Here is a 21,226-nt window from a genome sequence, read left to right as displayed (position 1 = left end):
AACAGCCTTTTCTGGATGAACTTTGGTCACATAAATCTGCGTAGACTCAGACAAAAAGGACTCATCTGAAACTGGCGAGAGGAGAATGCGGTGTTTCGAGTCCAGAATGAGGCAACATTTCAGATCTCCAAAAAGAGGACAGAGGAAGAAGATAATAACATGACAGCCGAGCTGACAAGATAAATATGCAGCCATACACAGCCGCAAAAAACATGACAGTAGTGTCAGCAGTGTCAGACGTAGTGGCTTGTTTTGCACAGTCTAGAGAGACATTGCATCAAGTCATATCAAGCTGATTTTTAACTGTTTGCATCACTCAGGGGGCTCCTTTAAACTTCAAAAAGGTCCCACAAGGTTTCAAATGTAATTGTCTTGTAAACTATCAAGTGACCTGTTATGTATTATGTATTAAGATGAACCCTTAAACACTGCACTGCATGTATCTTTACAGCCCCATCTGATGGTGTTCCAGCAGAGATGTGGCAGTATTCATACTTGCCCTTTCGTTTTGTAACAAAACTCACTGTCAGACTGTGCTATGAAACAGGCTCCTCTCAAAATCCGCTTGTGTTTGCCTCCACCGACATTTTCTGCAAGCAGCGCCCGCTGCAGAAAAAAAAAACCTCTCTCCCACACCATGACGACGCTGCCGTCACCGAGCTTCACGGTAGGGACGCTGTGAGACGAGTGATGGGCTGTGCCCGGTTTCCCTCACACACAGAGCTCCTCTATTTCAGTCGAAGCTGAATTGAGGTTTGGTTTCATCAGACCATACAATCTTTTGCCTCATGATTTCAGTTTCTTTCAAGCGCCTTTATGGTGCTGCCCTCATATGCATTTTCTCGAGTGGCTTCTTTCTGGCCTCATTGCCATTTAGCCCAGTTTAGTGAAGAATTCCGCTGACTGTTGTCCTTCCAGGATAAGATCTCAGTATGTAGTTCTGCCAGAGTGGTCCATGGGGTTGTTTTCTGACCAAAGTTCATCTTTGGATCTTCTTTGGAGGTTTCTCAGTGTGGTCAGAACAGCTTTGGTGAGATGCTGGGTAGTCCCGCTTTCTTTTCATTTGGTAATAACTGAGTCTTGTGTAATTCCAGCTGTTGAGAAATTATTTTTGTACCGTTCCCCACAATTCTTGCCTAAATTATGCATAAAATTCCCTGGACATCTTGGTTAGGCTTCAACTCATGTGCACATTTTAAATAGCCTTCTCCAATCAATTTAGGTTTTGTCATTTCAACATCATAGGTCATTTTGGACAGATGAGTCACAAAAAAAATCATAAACCGGATTTTTCCTGACTCATCTGCACATAATGACCTATTTTTATATGAAGCTGTAACACCACAAACAGTGTAAAAAGCCAAGCAGTTTGCAAACTTCCTGAAGGATCTGTATCCTTTCATTATTTTCCCATAAGCTTCTGTTTCAAAAAATGATCAAGAGTAACGTCATTTCTGAAATACAACCCCAAAAAAGTTGGGGCGCTTTGCTGTACATCTTCCATCACAAAAATCAATGAAGCTGATGAGGTAAAGCATTAAATATGCTGTCTCTGTAATGTTTTTAATTGAGTACATCGTTCTGGGGGTGTTCATCGCAGTCTGATGTCACTCACCTGAGGAGCGGTCACCACAGATGGCGCAGATGTGTTTGGTGAGCGACAGGGCCGTGCCTGAGGGCTGGGCGGGCACTTTCATCACGCCGTTGAGGCCCAGCGGGGGCTTAATGTCCTCCGTGCTGCTGACCGAGTTCATCGGAGAGTTCAGCTGGAACATCAACACACACAAACACACACGCCGACAGGTCACAAAGCATGCCCCGTGAACTCAAAACAGGCGACATCACACACACCATAACACAAGCCTGTCATAGCTTAGCTGGCGCGGCGGAGTTAGCGGATGACATTGAATATGGAGCGAGGGTCAGGTCTGCAACGGAGAGAGAAGCTGTGGTGGAAGTAAATCTGAATGCAGACTGTCCTGAACAATCTTCTAAAAGCAGAGAATGAAAAGGGTGTTTTGACTTCTGATATTCAATACAGACGGTCAGCAGTCCCAGCACTAGCTCTTTTTGCCCTCTCCCATTGCTCCCTCTTTCTCTCTCCTCCCTCCCCGCTTCAGATCTAAATCTAGCACAGCAGGATCCTGCACCACTCCACCCCAGGAACTCTTTTATTCATGCTCTCAACAAGCCCCGCTGGCTCCCAAATGTTCAGCACTAGCATAACTCCACTGCAAAATTTAACAGTACAGTGGAATAAATAGACGGCATTTGTTTTAGCAGCAGTGCAACTGCACCCTCAAGTCTTACTTCAATTAGTGTCGCCCCCCCCCCCACTGAAAAAGAGCTTTGAAAAAGTTAATCTCAAAGTGACCTCTCTTCGGCTCTTGCTAAAAGTGGTGAGCAAGGGGAGACTAATTATCATAACTAGCACCATGCTGTTTCCAGCCGAAATAAACATTAGGGGGCAGGATGTAAATTATCCCAACACTAAATGTACTCAATGGAACAGGAGCTAGCTAACCATTAGCACCGTCTCCTGAAAAAACGGGGAAACTAAAAGCACCAGCCTGCTTATCTAGGCTGACGCCAAAATGACGTCACAGTGGGGAAAGAAAATGTGAAACAACTGGGACTGTATTTTGATGAGGGGACCCCCATCGAAACATACCCTCAACTGAGGGGTGAGACACAGAACAGAGCCACCACATGGGCTCATATAGCCAGACGTGTTTTCATTAAGTTACCACACATGAGGTGTGTGATAGCGCAAGCATGTCTTGGCTCTAAATTTAGCTCACAATGTAGCAGAGAAAGCTTGTTTCTGTCTGCAGGGATCCAACAAGACGGACGGACCATTTTGTTTCTAGAATGACGAGACATACATGACAGTCTGAGAGCGTCTGACGCCTCTCAGCCGCGTTTACACTGACCTGAGTAATTACATGAGCGACACAATGGAAAAACGTAGAGACGCACACGCCACAGCAAACGGCTCATCATCAGATGACTGGCTCATTGATCGGTCAACAAAACAGATGAATCACTTTATTAACAAGCCAAAACACCCAGGGCTACAAAAAGTCCCAACGTTTCCTCATCACCATCTTCTGACTTTCTATATTCAATAATTAATTAAAAAAATAACTATAAAAAAATCAATAGCACACATAATATTTCACTGCATCCCTAAATGAGAGGACTGCATACATGTTTGCATGTTTTGGCATGTGTGAGAGATGTTAAACAAGAACAGTTAACATTGATGCAGCATCCTGATGTTAATCCCTTGTATGGGTCAACCTCCCAGTAAGCCTGGATCCTACACCTCCCACAATGCAACTCATCAGCATCTTTTGTTAGACCATGCCTGCCTTGTTGACATGACTCCTCCGGAGGCACAGAGGACATTTACTGCTGTAATCACACGCTGACTTATAAACCGAGTGGAGTGGCCTTCATGCAGGGCTCTTCTCCTTGAGTGTCTTGAATAGGACTGCTGTGTTAGCCATTATCTTACAACTCTCTTTCAAGCTGTCATGTGCTCAAGACTGGAATAGCTTCTTCTTTTTTTTTTTTTTTTTTAATGCGTAGCGCCTCTCTTCCTTTACCACCTATTACTTCCTTTAGCACCTATTACTAAGCTCAAGCACATGCTGCACATTGCAGATATACTGTCCATGCACGCACAAGTTCACCAAAACTGAAGCATGCAAGCGGGCACCATGCACACACTGTGACTTCTGGCATCTCATTTCACCTTACACTCTAATATATTATTCCTCCTAAATGTCAGTGATGCCACATATACATTTTTGCTTGGAGCTCCAGTATGCGTACATTGAGTGAAATATTCCAAACCCGGACGCATTACCATCGCATCAAATAGAAAATTCTAAGATGTCTTCTGCATCATTTTCTACACATCGCCACGTAATTCAGCATGACATATGTGGTGTCATGGGAACTTGACTAAGGTACCTGACTAGAATTTCCAATATAAAGCTTTATGTGGGCTTGGCTGCATTTGAAGGTTCCACTGGTGGGTTCAGCGGGTTGAAAAGGTTAAAACCCTCAGCCACATTAAAATGTTCAATTCACACCCCAACACCCACCCCTGGACTGCTCTTCACACCCCGTTTACACAAATACACACTGAATCCACCACACGCACACGTCTTAAGTTTCAAATATGACGATTATTTTTAGGTTTTTATACCGCAGAGCTTTCCATGTGGTATTGTATACATTATTTCATTGCTAATATCAAGAGAAAAAAAGGGAAATCTTGTGCAGATTATCAGCCAAGTGGGCATAATTTATATCAAAGTGATTCTAAATGTGTCATTTAAACTATCAAAGAGAGAGATGCGTAAGAGTACAAGAACAGTTATTATTGTATAACTTTATGTGGCAAAATGCTCCCTGCCGCAGGAAAAGCCACTCTCGGAGGGAATAAGACGATTTTTGAGAGCACCTCTAAGACACAAAGGCACCGACACAGCTGTATCATTTGTTTGGAAGCAGCCACGGCGGCATGTGTACACACCCACATCTCTGCATATTCACCCACATGCAAACACGCACACAACATGAGGTCTTACCTCAGTTAAACGTCTGAGTCTAGTCTTTTCCCTTGCAGCGCAGCACTAACAGAGCTGTCTCCTTTGCTGATATCGTCTCTATCAAACCCTCTGTATGCCTGACAGAAAAGACTCTTCTACTCACAATCTATTTTCAGTAAACCTGCAACTCAATCTCAGCAACATTGCTCCCCACGTTGGGGTGGGCAGACTAGGGGGCCTTTCTTTCTCTTCTGCCCATGGCAATGGAGGCAAGGCGGGGGGATTAAAGCGGCTCAGGACTGGCTCTGGAAATAGAATACATGCACCCTCCCCTACAACACATACATGTGAGCCTTCACAGGGAGGTATGCCAGCTGTGTCTATGGCCGAATCGTCTTGGGAAACCCCTTCACAATTTTTCTTTTCTTTTCTGGGCTTCAGACTTTTATACTTAAGGAGAGACACAAATGAGGAGCATTTAACATCAAGGACTGGAAATGTAGGACATAAGATTCCCTGCAGTACAATGTACAGCACGAGTGCCTGAAACGCTCCAGCTGAAAAACACTGTTTCATGAGCTGCAGGTGTTACATAACATGTGGAGAACATTTGATTGGTACATCCAGTACAGAGGGGGTCTCTGTCTTCTTGTGGGTGTCAGATTCTGCACAACATTGATGTATGTGATTGTATGTCCTGTGCCACCCGCTGGCTTCAGCAGAATGCTGCAACATTAAAACATGTAAAAGGTGATGAAATAATGTTTCCTCAAAGGGGTGCCACAATGTTCTGGGATGACTGTTTTTTCAAGGGTGTGTAGCTTATTGTCCTGTGGATTAACTGAGTAGCAAACTTTCAACGTTGCAGTGCTGAATGTTGACGTTTATGTTGCGGTTGTTTGCTTGGTTAACCACTCGCAAAGGTCCGCTGAAACGCCACGAAAGACGTGGATCTTCTTGAAACAAGACAGTGTACGTTATTCATGTTCAGCTGTCTTATGTGAAACCGTCAACGCTGAATTAACAAGTGTTAGTCGTGTTGCTTGTAGCTGTTACTTTAGATCTATCACCATAGATTTTAAACAATAGCTAATGTTACACCATTTCCACCATTAGCTGGCTCGGCTCCTCCCGACTGCAGCAGTTAACACGCCATTTTTTTCCAGCTTTTTCCGGTCAGGTTCTTGCATTTTTCATTCTATGAAGAACAACTTTTGGTACTCAATAAAAGCTCCTCCTGGTTTCTTGGTTTGATCGATCTGAGCATCCGTAAACAACCCAAAACATAGAGTGGCATAGAGTGTGTGTTATAGTGCAGAAAATCACTGCCCTCCATCTGCAGTTCACACCACAACAAAAGAATGATGTGACGTCATCTGCAGTCAACCTATTAAAATCCATTCAAAATGTTACAGGTGAATCACACCTGTTGTTAGGTTAATTGGCTCAGGACCAACAGGAAAAAAAAAGATACTGTTGCATTTTAGTTCTTGTTCACACTGAGGACTGTAACCCGCTGATTGGACAGTTCTTGCATCATCAGTGCATCATCAGAGCCCAAAATGGGAAATCAAATTTCTGTGAAGTACCATTTATATTGTCTAATGTCACAAAGAACTCATGAAGAAATAAATGATTCTAAGAATTATTAGTAGACTTATTATTAGCCTGCAAATCAGCTGCATGTTATGAATAATGACTGACAGGTTGAGATGGGAAGTAACAGAGGCGTCTCCTACAGTAATGATGGGGCCCTATTACACAGAACAGAATACAAGCAGCAGTCTTCACTGACCTATTAATCAGCGAAAATACCCACGCTGTTGTGTATACATGTAACTATGGTTACCAAATGATTTGCATAACTAATTGCATCACTTATACAGATCAATTACACGATCGCTTCCTGAACAGATTAACGATGAGCAGATGGATTCATTAACTTCTGAAATCATGCTAAAATGACTGTGGCTGACTTGCTTTCACACCAGAAACAAACCGCAGTGGAGTCCACTTGGAAGTGGAATGAAACCCACCTTGTAAAGTGGTCTTGGTCCAGTTGTTTGGTCTGCACCAGGGTTTGATTGACAGCTTTTACACCAGGCCAACAAACACTAACCGGGCAAATCTGATTTACCCAAAAATATGAATTTGAATTATTATACACAAATGGTGCCCTAAGAGGTAACAGAAGGGTTTGTTTTGTAACAAAATAGGACAATAAAACCCATGTTTCCTGTAAGCAAGAGCAGAAACTCATGATTATTGTCCTTATACATTAGCTATTAACTATATTTTCCTGAATCTTTTGATCCAGTCAGGTCTCAAAAACTGGCGGAAAAAATGTCCATCACAAGTTCCCTGAGCCTAAAGTGACATCTTCAAATTGCTTTGTCTGAGATACTGTCCAAACCCCAAAGATACTCTATTAACAACATCAAAACTGAGAAAAGCAGAAAATGTTCACATTTGAGACGCCGTAACAGCAAATGATTGACTTGAAAATTCATCAATCTCTACACTATACCCCCAAGCTACAACAACCACTAAGAAAGGCTAATTTAGTAAAACACATCAATAAGCCAATCTCATAATAAATAGAATACAATTGAAACTTGAAGCGCAACAATCAGCAGTCCTATTGTAACAATATACAAGAAAAATGGGACAAAATATCAATAAAAAAATGATGATTGTGAGTCGGCCTGTCTTCAGTGTCTTGCTTGATCGTAATTCACTTTAATAGAAAGAATCAGCCTGGCAGCAGCAGAGCAGGTCCTGTAAACTATTAGTATGCTATGACAACACACATGGTGGTGAGATAAAAAGAAAGGAGTCGTCTCTCGAGTGAACGGGGGAAGAAAAGGGAAAGAGCGGAGACAGTGGGGGCCTCTGCTTAAGATGGGCTTAGCTCGATTCAGCGAGTCAGAGCGCAGACTTTGCTCATAAAGGCACTTCAAACGGAGACATCAAATCCTAGCACACCGCTCCTCAATGCACAGCCCTCATGTGGAACTTCAGTTGCTTTCCAGTTCAAGGGCACCTTTTCGAACACAAAGAAAGTTATCTTCACAGTATTCTTTCAAAACGCCCTTACAGAATTCCTCCATGTGGTTTTCCATCACGCAGGAATAGAACGCTGTACTTCACAATCCACGGCTGGAGATCTCGCTCCCCAAAACTCTGAACCATAATTTGGTTCTGTAACTTTATTTCACTTTTGCTTTAAGGAAAGAAATGTCCAAAGGCTAGACAGAGGTGCGAGTGGACGGATACTAATCTCATGTTGACAGGAGACAACACGAGCCGCCTCCTGAGAGGTGAGGACAGGGATCAGGTCATGATGCAATCTAACGATAACACTAAAGGTGTCACCTTTCACCTCTGACACCTCGTGACAATCACTTCCTTCTAAAAGCAAACTTATCTCAGCGCTGCCTCCAAGTATGGCAGGAATGAGTAAGAACTTTCTTCTCATGCCTGTGTGTGAGTGAGTCTTATCTGGACACGTATCAGCAAGAGATGAGGGATCGGGTTTCACACGGGGGGGAGGGTGGGTGCTGTTAATGGGTCCGCTCTTCCGTGGCCCTCAGGGTGTATTCACAGTAAGACACCCTTTGGGATCAATTACGGCACTGTTACGAGTTTGAATGGCACCTGTTTGAACGCACGTGGTTCACAAACAAGCACAAATCAACAGACACGTGGCTGTGAGCACGCACACAATGCACAGATTGGTTCAGGCTGCAGCGGGGTTATTTGTGGATGAACTTAAAGGTCATCTGTAGGTGCGTCATGCCACTGGAAATTCAAAGTCATGCACAGGACAAGGAAACAGAAGGAAAGGCCGAGCAGAAATGTACTCAATGCACTTCCTTTCTCATTCTAAGAATTCCAAATCCAGCATTATTTACATCTAAACTCACAAGCTTTCTGTCTTCTTCCCTGTCTTTGCCAGCCATTCCTCACATCTTGGCATGTTCCCACCAGCTGTAGATCAGCAGGATAGTGTGAAACCATTGGCAGGAATGTGTACAGCAGGCGTCTGCATGCAAGTCCTTGAGCGTATGCACGATGTCAACAAAACAGGGACCCACTTGCAGTAAAACAGCTCCAAAGCACTGCTGGAGGTAAAAAAGTCTACAGGGAACCTTTAAAAATCCCCAAACATCAACGGGACTATACACTATTAGCAAATTCTAATCAATCCACAAATGTTTAAAGTCATAACAAGCCACTGTGTCACTGTGTCAACTATATTCCCCACTCTGAGCAGCATGTGGTCATGTAATTCAGACCCCCCCACCCCCAATATGGATGTTTGCAACAAAGAATCAGTCAAGGTCAAACTCTCCGGTATCTTTCAAAACAAGAGGAACAATACATTGGGAATTTTGCCCACTTAATAAAGTATACTTCACAGATAACTCATCACTAACGACTTGGACGATCGCTCCTCTAACAATTTTTACAGATCAATAATAAGCAGCCATAGTGGCTTTAATTTCAAAGGAACGATTGGGTCGACAGGTTGTGAGCTTGCATTTCTAAATGTGGGCTTGATGACTTGCTTAAAGAGGAGAAAAACTACATTTTTAAAATCAATGATGGCTTTTTACACTACAACAATCCATTAAGTCCGAATTAAGCATTAACACTGTCTTTTAACTGTCATCACTGTAGGCCATTAATAAGCTGTGTTTGGTCTTGATGCTGCAGCCTTCTGGATGAATCCATGACCGTTGGCAGGGGATGGAATGAAATGACAGGCATCCCTCGCTTACATATGGGCTCACAACCTGGCAACCCAAATTTGTGCATTTTAACGGCTTTCTGAATTATTTGTTGGCCATTAATAAAGTCTTTAGTGACAACAGACTGTACACAGCGAGTCCTTCCAAAGCATGCCGTATTGTAAAATATCGCCATGATTATTGTCACTCAGCTCTAATAAAACACTTTCTCTTCTCTGTCCCAGCGGATAGAATTTAGCAGAAGCAGACATTATTCTAGACAGCTCCGAGGTTTCCAACACTCACCCCATGCTGTGCCACAACAGATAAAATGAATCATCGTAAGCACTGCTGGCGCGTCTGTGTGTGTCTGTGTCTGTGTGTGTGTGTGTGTTTTGACAGAAACTTTTGTTACAGTGAAAAAGGATATTAAGACTATCAGTGGCATGAAAGGCAGTGAGCCTTCCAGCAGCAAAGGGGGAACACGCAGAGTGACTTTCAGCTGTTGCCTCACCTCAGCATGGCAGCATGTGCATGTGTGTGAGGGGAGCGTGTGCACATGCATGTATTTTTAATTTCCACGTCAGGTGCGTGGATCTGTTTCTGGACTGCATGTGTGCAGGCAGGAGTGTGCGTCTTGTCTGCATGCATTGTTTCACTGTGTTCTTTTGGCTTAGTGTGTGGGGGTGGATGAGCGCATGGGCTGCTTTTCCAGGAGACAGCGCTGCTCCTGCGGGCACGGCGCTGCCTGCCACTGACACAGCAACTCTTCCAACCCTGGAGTCACTCTCCTTTCACACCAGTCGGTAGAGTGTTTGAATGGCAACAGGCTTCTCTCCTTTTGCACTTTTCCAGAAAGAAAGCACACTTTTTTTTAGGATGCTTTCACACCTGTGATGGTGATGCAGGATCGCAGTCAAAAACTGTCCAATCAATGAGTGGCCTGTCAGTCTGTATGACTTCATACAGACTGGTTAGTCTGCTCTTGGTTAGTTTGCACAAACCCAGTGGGAACACAAACTGGACCAGAACTAAAAGGCAACAATCAATCTTTTTTTTTTTTTTTCACAGGCCCAACCAAATGAGCTGAGCAGATGTGAAAACACAGGAAACAGACACACACTGAAAACATAGAGAACACATGCATGTGTACATTGTCTCATGGTGGCTGATGATCATCACCACACAAGTCTGGTTCTAATAACATTGTGTTATGATCATGTTGGCAACATACATGATTCATGACTACTAGAGTTTAACACATGGTCCTCCAGTCTAATCAAGGTATTAGCCGCAATGAGTCATGCACTTTGTAAATAAATACTGCAGAAAGCAGAAGGCATTATTTCTTGATGAGTTTGTGGCTGAGTGGAAATGTTGCATATATCATGGCCGTGTCATAATAAAGTGGTCAGTTAGCCCAAAAAACTACTTAGAAATCTTTGTTTTTGCGCTGTGAACGTTATAACAGTGCCTCTCTAACAAGTAAAAGAAATGTAGCATTCGATTTACAGACAGCCTGTACCAAAACAATGTGTGGTTATCTTAAATACTGCACACCCTCCATCCAATCAATATCAAGGAAAGAGAGAAAAGCTTCATGAATTGCTTTTCAGGCATTGACTGTCTGCATGTGCTGTCTGTCAATCATGAACAGGATACAAATGAACCCAGACCTGTTTCCCTACATGTAGTTTGTCTGCATTTAACTGTGATTTGCATCATTTGCATTGGTCTGGAGTTCAAATGGGTCTGAAAACTCACAGATTTTACTTAACTGTGTGGGACACCGCCCTGTGGGAAGAAGTCATTCAGTGATCAATCGACAATGGTTTCATTGTCTCTTAGTACGTCCAGAAATTAACTGACCACCCATTCCTTTATGCAATCAGCCTGTGAGCAGTGGTTCTCTTGTCCACTGGCATGTCCTCCAACAACTCACAGCAAAGACTGTTGATTGTGTAACAAATCTCCTGGCTGATGGATCAAGAAGTACTTCCAGTGTCAAAACGAAAACCACCAAGTGATTCAATTCCTACTACATCCATTACGATCAATGATTCATCGTGGTTTTCTGTGTCCTCTAGTGTGCGACATGAAAATGATCAGAGTGGTACTTCTTTTGTCAAACAGCACACAATCCAGCAGTGATTCAAACAGTGTTTCAGTGTCAAAGCACTATTGAATTCAGCCGTATTTAGACTGATTACATCCTGCGAGTCGTTCAGCAGTATGTCCGCCACGCAGCAGATAATGGACTGCGAGAAAATCATCCAGCTTATAACAGACTAATGTTTTCACTCGCTCATTAGCAGGGAATGCAGGCTCTTATTCGCTGCTACTTTCACTAACAAGTAACCCGGTAGTTTATTGATCAGTGCTCCCATCAGTGTTATCCAGTGCGTGATTGATTAACTCTTCAAACGAGATGCAGGAGCTGATTAAATCTACTTCAGGCAGAACACATTTTGACGGCCAACTTTTACTTCATCTCACTGATCGGTTTTGATGTTTCTTGCATGGTGAAATCTGGGCTGTTGTTGTCAGTGTATCTATTATTGTTCAGCAGTGTTTTTCTCATGCAGTAATTACAATCGGTGACTGTGTTGTAAGAAATGGTCTCACCTTTTAGCAGAGCTACTTAGTGTAACATGAAAAGTGTCAATTGCTGCATGCTAAATGAAGAAAACATGGCAAACCTCAACCTTCTGGAGCCTCAACAGGTTAAAACAATACTTCAAACAACTGTCTGGCCCATGGCTGCCTCTTGTATACTGTCTTTAGAAATTCCTCTTTTGTATTTATTGAATGAGACATTGTGCTGACAGACAACTCTCTCCCTAACTACTTTTTGTGCCCCACTCCAGCTTTTACAGGTGTGACAGCAGTGACAAAAGTAGAATTAGTCATATAGTGAGTGTCACTACACTTCACAGACATGTCACAGTGTTGAGTTACTGTAAGATCACCCCGCCAAGATGCAATTAAAGCCCTGTGGGGAATATCTGAAGCTTTAAAATAAATGTGTGCCCCCCAGCCTTTTAACTGCAATGTCTAGAGCCTGCCTGCATTAGGAGGCTGCTCTCTGTAACTTAAGCCTAATGTTACTGTTTCTATCCCTTATAGCTGCCACCTCCTAAACGACTTGTCTCCTGTGTGGCAGCCACACAAGTCAGAACACACACACACCGGCCCAAGCACGATCACATGATGTCAGTTCTCAAATGATGGTCTGTGAGAACAAAATAGTCACAGCCCTTTGGGAAAAAAAATTAAATCCCAGTGCCTGCAGGGTGACAGCTACATGGCAAATTCTTCACAATTTGCATTTCCATCAACACAACTAACCACTGTGTCTTCTTAAAGGAAATCGTGTGATGTTCTTATTCACTGATTCGACTGGGCTTTCTGGATTTTCAGCTTCTTGCACCAAAACAACACTTCCTGCATGTGTTTCACAATAAGAGCTTTCCAGGGAAGGCAGGGGGATTTGCTCCCTGAACTGCTGGAACAGCTAATTGGAAACAGATGTAGGGAAATTTGCGTTTACAGCAGCAAGAGCAAATTAACATGGCAAATGGGAAACTTGCTAAAATATGATAAAGTTTACTTATGTAACAGGGAAACTTTGGAATAAATGCCTGTGCCTAAGTAATGCAAAGATTTTCTCAGGAAGAAAAAGAAATGTAGAGCTGCTTACTAAACTTCTCATGAAGCACAACTAAATTAATTCTACACATTAGTTACACTTCCTTGAACTACCAAAGCTGGGGAAAAAAGTGGTTTCTAAAACTGCCTCTAATTGCTACCTGGAGACAGCTTTGGCTAAAAAAATTCTTTTCCCCATCCATTTAAGGCTTGATTGACGTTAGAGAGCCTTAACTGTTCTCCTGGGGCCTTACACACAGCCCCTTTGTGCTGCCATTAGAGCCATGCAGCCATGATGTCATGCACAGTGACTACAGCGACGTCCATCAAAGACCAGAGCAGCGGAATGGACCTTTATTACTCCCACACAGGAAGGAGCTGAGGTCCACTACGCTCCCTCTCCCCCTCTCCTTCTCCCGAGTGTGTTGTGCTTCAGTCTCCTAGCGACCCTCGCCTAAACACGACATACCCAAAATCGGCGCATGACATCACCGCCGCCGCTCATTTAGAACTTATTAAGCCCATGTTCCATTTCTTGTAAAGCGTTTACACCTTTTTCACATTAGTGTTCCTCCCGTGTTCGACTCCAGAAACACTCTCAGCTTTATATGTATTTTGAAGGCGTACTGAGACACAGTGGAGGCCTGTTGTTGGTTTAGGATTCTCAGGAAGGTTTTCAGTGGAGAGCACGGAAGCCAGAGGGGCACAGACCGAGCTGCAAAATGGAAAATGGGAGGCGGCAGTGGTCCGATAATAAAGAACCCTTTTTTTTCCGCAAAAAAAACCCAACACACAGACAACTCTCACCATTGTCATTGCAAGTGCAAAATGTGCTCCAACCCCACGTATAATCCATCCCAGCTGCGTGGAGAGTTGTGGCGTGTGTGTGATCGAGAGATGGTCTGTATTGTCGGTGAGTTCCAGCCCGCAGACATAACCACTGATGGGGCTGATCCTAATGGGCATGGCTGTGGCCTGGCATCAGCCCCTGACCAGATACCCGGGGAGATGTCCCGCCATCTTTCCCCTCACATGGCTCCACAACCTCTCAACAAAAGACAAGGTGTGCGACACAGGCGACGTCTTTTGTGTGTCAAAATGCGTTTGTCAACGGTGTGTGTGGCCCTCCTCAGAACAATGCTTTGCTGATCTTCAACAATACACACCGCTGATAACCGGGGCGCACAGAACAGATGTGACAAACTAAAAAGTTTCTCACTGGGAAAAAAAAAATAAAAGTACAACCACAGTATGTCTGTGTGTCTGGATGTTCGGGACAGAGCTCAAGGGGAAGACGCGTTGTCTGAGATGTAAGAATTGGCTGATGATAAAGGACTGTCTCTCTCTTTACATGTGGTTTGGCTTTTGGATCATGTAAGATTCCAGTAAGAATGGGAGTTTTGTTCATCCCGTTCTCTGCTTTCATCACGTTGTCAATTGCATCTTTGATGTAGAGGATAGTTGGGGCTCATGGGTTTTTGGTTTTTACTGATTTTCATTGAAAATTACACAGGTCCTAATAAGAACCAGAGTGGTTGAATCAGATTTCCACCTGGATCCAAGCATCTAAAAGCTGTTTCCTGCTAAAAGGAGACACTGATGATTATAGTTTAGGGCGAACAAAGTTTTCTTGTTTTGAGGAAAGATAGTAAGGAGCAATAATGGAAGTCAAACAGAAAAAGAAGGTTCAACTATGGCGTTAGCGCTGCAAATGTTCCAAAATCACATCAACCATATTTGCCCATTATTAATTTCTCCTCTAATCTTTTATGAAGTCTATGTGTATGTGAGATCTTCAGGAAGGATACACACCTCATGGTATGCAAACTGTGTAGTCACAGGTACTTGACCTGTGTGTGTGTGTGTGTGTGTGTGTGTGTGTGTGTGTGTGTGTGTGTCCGTGTGTTTAGCCATGTGTGCGGTTAGCATAGGCGGGGGTCTTGTACTGGCCTCTGGGTGGTTAAGTAGGGAAGAGGCTGAGCTGTGACCTCGTTCCAGTCAACTGCTCATGAAAACAGCAAGTCAGCCGAGTGTTAAGAGCAAGTGGCATACGCCGTCTGACTCAAATCACGTCTCATCAGAGAGTGCCGCGCCTCACGACCACAGGGCCCTGCCACCATCTTTAACCTCTCACATCAAACTGCCGGTCTCCACCCTCACTGAGCAACAGTCCGCAGCCTCCACAGCCTCAGTTATGCAAACGTTCACGGTTGACAGCTCAAAACCTTCAACATGAGTACCTGCCAGATTTCGGGCTGGGTACCTTTTGAAATGTTTCAACAGCAGCACCCATACTACTGTATACTTGGTGGAGGAACCAATAAGAATGCTTTTTTCTACTTCTTACTCTGAGTAACAAAAACAGGTTTTTCTTGAATTTCATGGCCAGCCTGTTCCTCCTTTTCATATCTGATACCAAATCCATTGTCACCAATACCCAATCCAGCTATCTGACTCAGTATCAGGCCGAGATCAGTATCAGTATCAGAGCATCTATAGTTCAAGGTCAAGGTTTCCTATGCCCTCAAACTGATTTTGAAGAGGGAGAGATGCTGTTTTACATTTGCATGTGTTTACCACACACTGGCATCTTGAACTGGGTGGGGGACATAGAAGAGGGTGGTGCTCTTTTCCACGCTCTGACTCCTAACCAGCCCATCCTTGAAGCCCTTGATCTGCAGAAAATCATTTTTAGATTTCTCATGGGAGGACATAGTTTTGGTATTAATGCTGACATTCAGGTAACGTATCGGAGGCAGAATTGTTTTTTGGGTACCCAGTCCTAACTAAGGTTCATAGGCTGCTAACAGTGACCCATCAGCCACATCCATGTGTCTGCATGTCTGAATATGAACACTACAAATTGCACAGAAAGAGCGGTGGCAACGGTCCACCTACTTTAGGTCCCAGCTGTTTCAGCAAATTCAAAACAATGCAGCACTGTTAAAGAGCAGAAACCAGTCATGACCCATAAGATAAGTCAGATACACGCTGTCATTACTGTACAGTACTAAAACTGTCACCACCAACAGAAACAGCTGTTATACCTACTCTTTACACAGGTGTTAAAACTGGCATGATTGGCCGAAGGCAGGAAGGATAAGTAAAAAAGATTCATTCAAATGAGACAGACTTGAGACAGACAACGTTTGCTGCCTAAACATCCTACCTGCATACAAAGTATGTCGCTCCGGGACACAAACCGCAGCACAGATGAAAGTGCTGGAATTAAAAAGTGTAGAAGAATCAGAAGGAGAAGGGTGGGGAGGGGGGGAAGGGGGCTTTCTAGCAATGAAAGATCCTCGCTGCTTTCTGAAACTGCCCCTAATCCACTCTTAACTCTATTACATGTGGGACACTTCTGCGATAAGCCCAACAATAGCGAGGAGAGCCCACTCCAAATAGCATCGCATTGCCGACGCACTTTAACACAATTATTAACAAACACAAAAAAGGGCAGCCGCTGCATTTCGGGGGGGAAACAATTTCAATTTCAGATATGGCTCCAGACGAAAAACTGGGCCACTGCAGGCTTTGATGTCTTAATTTTGTGTTTTTTTTCTAATACCAAAGAAATTGAGGCTTATTGATGGAACAAAAGCGACAGACATAGCGAGGAAGAGAGAGGAAATGGAGATGGCGTGAATGAGACAAGAAATGAAAAAAAAAAAAAAACAAGGCAGGGAAAAAGAGGAAAGAGGACAGCCAGAAGAGACGAAGAATGAAGGGACAGAGAGGAAAGCAAGATAGAGTGACAAATATGCCTTAGATATACTGTAGAAGAGTGACAGGGCTGAAGTTCTGTGGAATCCCAGCTGAATAGGCCTTGATTAACTGTGTCATGAGGTCAAAGCAGGGCCTCTGTCTGCTGGGGCCTGGCTTAGCAAAATTATATATGTGTGTGTGTGTGTGTGTGCGCGCAAGTGTAATCGACCGTAATTTGCACTTCTGAGACATGAATACAGTTTGTAAGACATGATGTGCAGCCGTTTGTCTGGTTAGTTTAGAAGGCAGCTGTGTTTCTGTGTGGATTTGAGACTGAATACACTGCGAAACCTCATGAGAAACTACGGCTGAACATGAAGCTTTCTGGTTTCTGATGTGACAAATCGGCCGCAAACACACTATAACCTCGATGGGTTTTAACGAGTCTCCATGTTAATTTATAGGAATAGTTCAACATGAGGGGAAATATGCTTTTTCCCTCTCTCTCAGTCTGTCCGTTACATACGAAGCTACATCGAGGAGAAGGTTAGCTTAGCTTAGCATAAAAGGTGGAAGCGGGGGAAACGTTGCTACTCTTGCTAGTCAGCACCAGAAACACCCGTCAGTTCAGCTCATTGTATTAATATACACATTTATAATTACCGGATAATGTGTTCATAATGCACAGCGGGGTTTCCACTATCCAGTAATTACTTTTTTTTTTTTAAGGGAAAATCTGTCAAAATGTCCGGTGAAAATAATTCTTGATTTAGACGTGAAAATATTCCAGCTCTACACGCCGGTTTCCTCGCTGCCTCTCTGATGTCCGCCCTCTCGCTCTCACTCCTCTCCTAACTTGGTGTATTCAGGGTTTCAACCAAACCAGAGTTAGTGCTGATTGTTGGAACAGAGGAAAGACAAACCAAGAAGGTTTTGGTGAGTGTTATTTTGTTTCTGTGGAGTCTGAATGAAGTGTGTTTTACGATTAGAAAATTACTGTTTCTCTAAATGGAGTCTGGTGGCTTTGGCGAGAGTGATGCAGCGGCTGTTTCTGGTTAAACAAAAAGGATCTTACTGCCATCAGGAGGGATTACTTTTCGCGGCTTACGGCTGCAGCGCTCACGTTCAATACTGGACCAATTTCAAAAATCGGAGCCTGATTAGTCACTTACACGAAAAACATGGACAAATGGGTCCATAAGAGAGGCAATATATGACCAAAATCTCCTGTTAGCTCCAGGACACCTGCATACCTGCAAGGAAACTCTGATGCAAGACACAAACTGCCACACATTCCAGCAGCATTTAACATATAATTTGGTTGTTGAAGAATGTGATTATCGATTTTAAATGGCACTCATAATTTACACAATATTCCTTCGGAGAATATCTAACATTACAGATGGAACTGTGCTGAAGTTTGATAGCTTTCTGAGAGCTTTCATACTTTCAGACTACTTGACTAATCTAAGTTAAAACATCCATTTAAACATCAGGGAAATTAGCTGTTAGGAACATCCCTAGCTTCCAGTCTTTATGCTAATCTAAGATAACTATCTCGTGGCTATAGCTTCATATTCAATGGACAAACAAGAAGAGCAGCTTCTCATTTTCTGGCATGAGAGTTAATAAGCAAATTTTCCAAAATGTCAAACTTGTTTAAAAGGGTCTGTGCAGGGTTTAGTCTCTGACATAAGAAAAAAATGCGTTGTTGTTGGTGGTTGATGGTAGCCCTGTGTGTTGTTACAGTTACCTTGAATATGCAGGTGTACTCAATGTGCTTTCAATTGTGTGAATGTGTGTCTGTCACGGGCCTCACCTGGGGGCTGACGCTGGGGCCGTAGCCCATGCCGGGCGAGTTCATGGAGTGGGGGCCCATGGGCGAGCTGATGACAGAGAAGGGCGAGGCCAGGCCATTCATGGGCGAACTCAGGGTGCTGATGGGAGAGTGGAGGGAGCCGGAGGGCCCCATGGACGTCGGGCTGAGCAGAGAGGGGTGCATCCCCCGGTGGGATGTGGGTGAGCCCAGGGGCGAGGAGGTCACCTGGCCCGACGAGTCTGCTCGGAAAAATGGATAAAGAGGGAGAAACAATGAAACCTTGATTACTTGTTGCCGTTTTACGCCTTTCCACTGAATTTCTCACGGTCACATCAGAATGAACTGATGCACGTTCAGACTCACACCTTTAGATTTCTTGAAAGAACCATTTTCACACTTGAGCTAATTTGAGTTGTTTCTTTTTGGTTCCAACACATCTGGTGAAGTGTGAAGTGAGGCAGGAAAATGGACAATTCAGCAAAAACACTTGAGATAATTACATCCAACGATGGCTCTTGTGAAAAAGAGGCCGACTATTATGCCTGCACAGAGCTTCTCTTGCGCTCTCATGCACTGCTTCTGCCCCTCTATGAGGAGTTTACCTCTTTACAAGTGCTCCCCTCGGGGATCTACGAGGACAGGATGTATATCTATAATGTATGTGGCTGATGAGTGGAGTAGTGGGCCCGAGGGGATTGAATACACAACCTTGTACGAGAGCTGAGGGGAAATCCGCAGCCAAACTGAAGTCAGAGGGAGTGATAAAGATAAGGTTGTGTGTACTGTACAGGAGCTGATATGCTCTTTCTGCCTCTTAGACTTGGTCCCGCTCTTTACCTTGACTGAGCGTGCCATCTTCCCGTGAGCTGTCAACACAGAAGATATGGGACAGGCAGGAGTGTGAGCAGAGACTGAGGGCACTGAGGTATGTCAGTGATAACTTGGCGACAGGGTTGTGTGTGCACTGATAACCCCCCGCCCTCCTATCTCGTCTTTCACCACCTCCTTCCACTATCTCTAACTTATTATTTATGATTATCTTTGTCTTTCCCTCTCTTCACCCTCCTTTCTCTGTCCCTCTGTTACTTCCGTCTCATCTGCACACCATGGGAGACGGATCCCTCCTGTTTTATGCTTCCTTTTTTTTCTAATACTGTTTTTCCCCTTTGAGAGTCTGGAGGGTGTTACAAGCTACACAGATTGATAAGCTCTCTGTGACAAACTTGTTATTTAAGGCTACATGTATAAAAACGTTACAATGCAAATGATATTTCACTTTTTTGTGTATGAATTTATTCATTACATTTGTTTGTAAATCTGCACAACTGACATTAATCTATACCTATTATGTGATTATTAATTTGTCTTTCAAAGAAAATGACAAACATTTGATGGTTTTAGCATCTCAGAGATGGAAATTTGCTGCTTTTCCTCCTTTTACATGACAGCAAAATGAACATCTTTGGGTTTTTTGACTGTTGGTTAGACAAGAGAAGACATCTGAAGATGATTTTGGACTCAATTCCAGTAATACTCAAATAGGATACCATTAAAATGTATTTTTATGCTGTGCTACAACAATCTATCCAGCTGACATAAGACAGCTTAGGTTCACCTCTGAGTGCTTTGTCCTGGCATACCCTCTTATCCCCTGTCCTATTTTGACACTACAACTTTGCTCTCTCTGCAGCAGGGACATGGACTAGTTATGTAATAAGTGTGCTTGTCTATCGCACTCCCCTGTTTCATAAGGGACCGGGTTCCTCTGTTTCTGCGCAGTGGAAGAAAACTGATGGATGGCTCAATTAGCCGACAGCTAAGAGTAACAAGTCCAGATCAGAGCAATTTCCCTCAAGTGCTTCATGTCTGTCCCAGCTAACTTCACAGGGGTTTTATTTTTTGAGTGTGTGTGTGTGTTTGTGTGTGTGTTGTAAAATGCTCTGTGAATGCAGGAGAAAAAGAGGGGGACTCTTTGCATCTCTGTCCTCTGCATCAGCAATCCACAGGACAGCGACCAAGCTGGCAGCTCAGCCAAGCCAAACACTTCCTGCACATCCTGCTTGCCTCACGAGCACTTCCTGTCCGCACATGCATACACACACACACACACACACACGCACACACACACGGGCCCCATCCTTTTGAAAACAAACACACATCCTTCTTAATAAAGGGCTAACAACAGCTCTACATCTAGCTGTATTAGTTCAGTGTTTAATCCTCTGACTGATACCCCATGAGCTTCTATCCCTCTGATTACATTTTTTTCCCTAAATTGCGCCCACACACATAATTCCTGAAAAATAAAATAAATAAATAAAAAGCTCTCCCTGAGCCAACAATTCCCATAACCCTTCGCCAATTGGGTTTTAATTCAGGCAGATAAAGGGAGCTGTGGTATTAGGGTTGCCAATCTGCCATTGTAGGTCTCAGCAGGGGGGAGCTCAGCTGACAGAGTCCCAGCAAGGCCCCACCTCAAGGGGGATGACAGAGACAGGCTGGGAGGTAGATCAGCCTGTTTATGCCTCCTTCTCTCCCATTCATTCTTTATGTCTCTCTCTCTTTCACCCTTATTTTTTTGGAGAGGAGGAACAACAACAACAAAACAGAAGAAAATGAACTGAAAAATCTGTCAACATCCGACATCATCAACAGCTGGTACACATCTGATGATGTGCTCATATTCTATGTGAACATGTAGATGTCTCACAGCAAAATGTGTGTGTACAACTGCATGTGTGTGTATGTTTATGCAT

The 21,226-nt window shown here is 43.6% G+C and overlaps 1 protein-coding gene across 4 annotated transcripts in view; it reads right to left on the bottom strand.

Moving 5' to 3' along the window:
- rxraa (retinoid X receptor, alpha a) overlaps positions 1-21,226 on the bottom strand; it is a 97,714-nt gene that overhangs the window by 19,151 nt on the left and 57,337 nt on the right. For 2 of the 4 annotated variants that reach the window (XM_070988494.1, XM_070988496.1), the window contains exons 3-4: positions 18,462-18,709; positions 1,616-1,766 (exon numbers count right to left, since the gene is read on the bottom strand). In XM_070988494.1, the coding sequence (XP_070844595.1) occupies positions 1,616-1,766; positions 18,462-18,709 (399 nt within the window). The remainder of the gene's footprint in view (positions 1-1,615; positions 1,767-18,461; positions 18,710-21,226) is intronic. The other 2 variants (XM_070988495.1, XM_070988498.1) reach the window with 1 other exon arrangement.

The sequence above is a fragment of the Chaetodon trifascialis genome, chromosome 20 (assembly GCF_039877785.1).
Source record: "Chaetodon trifascialis isolate fChaTrf1 chromosome 20, fChaTrf1.hap1, whole genome shotgun sequence".
Lineage (NCBI taxonomy): Eukaryota > Metazoa > Chordata > Actinopteri > Chaetodontiformes > Chaetodontidae > Chaetodon > Chaetodon trifascialis.
The sequence above is the reverse complement of the archived record's forward strand: the minus strand, read 5'-3'. Positions and strand labels throughout refer to the sequence as shown.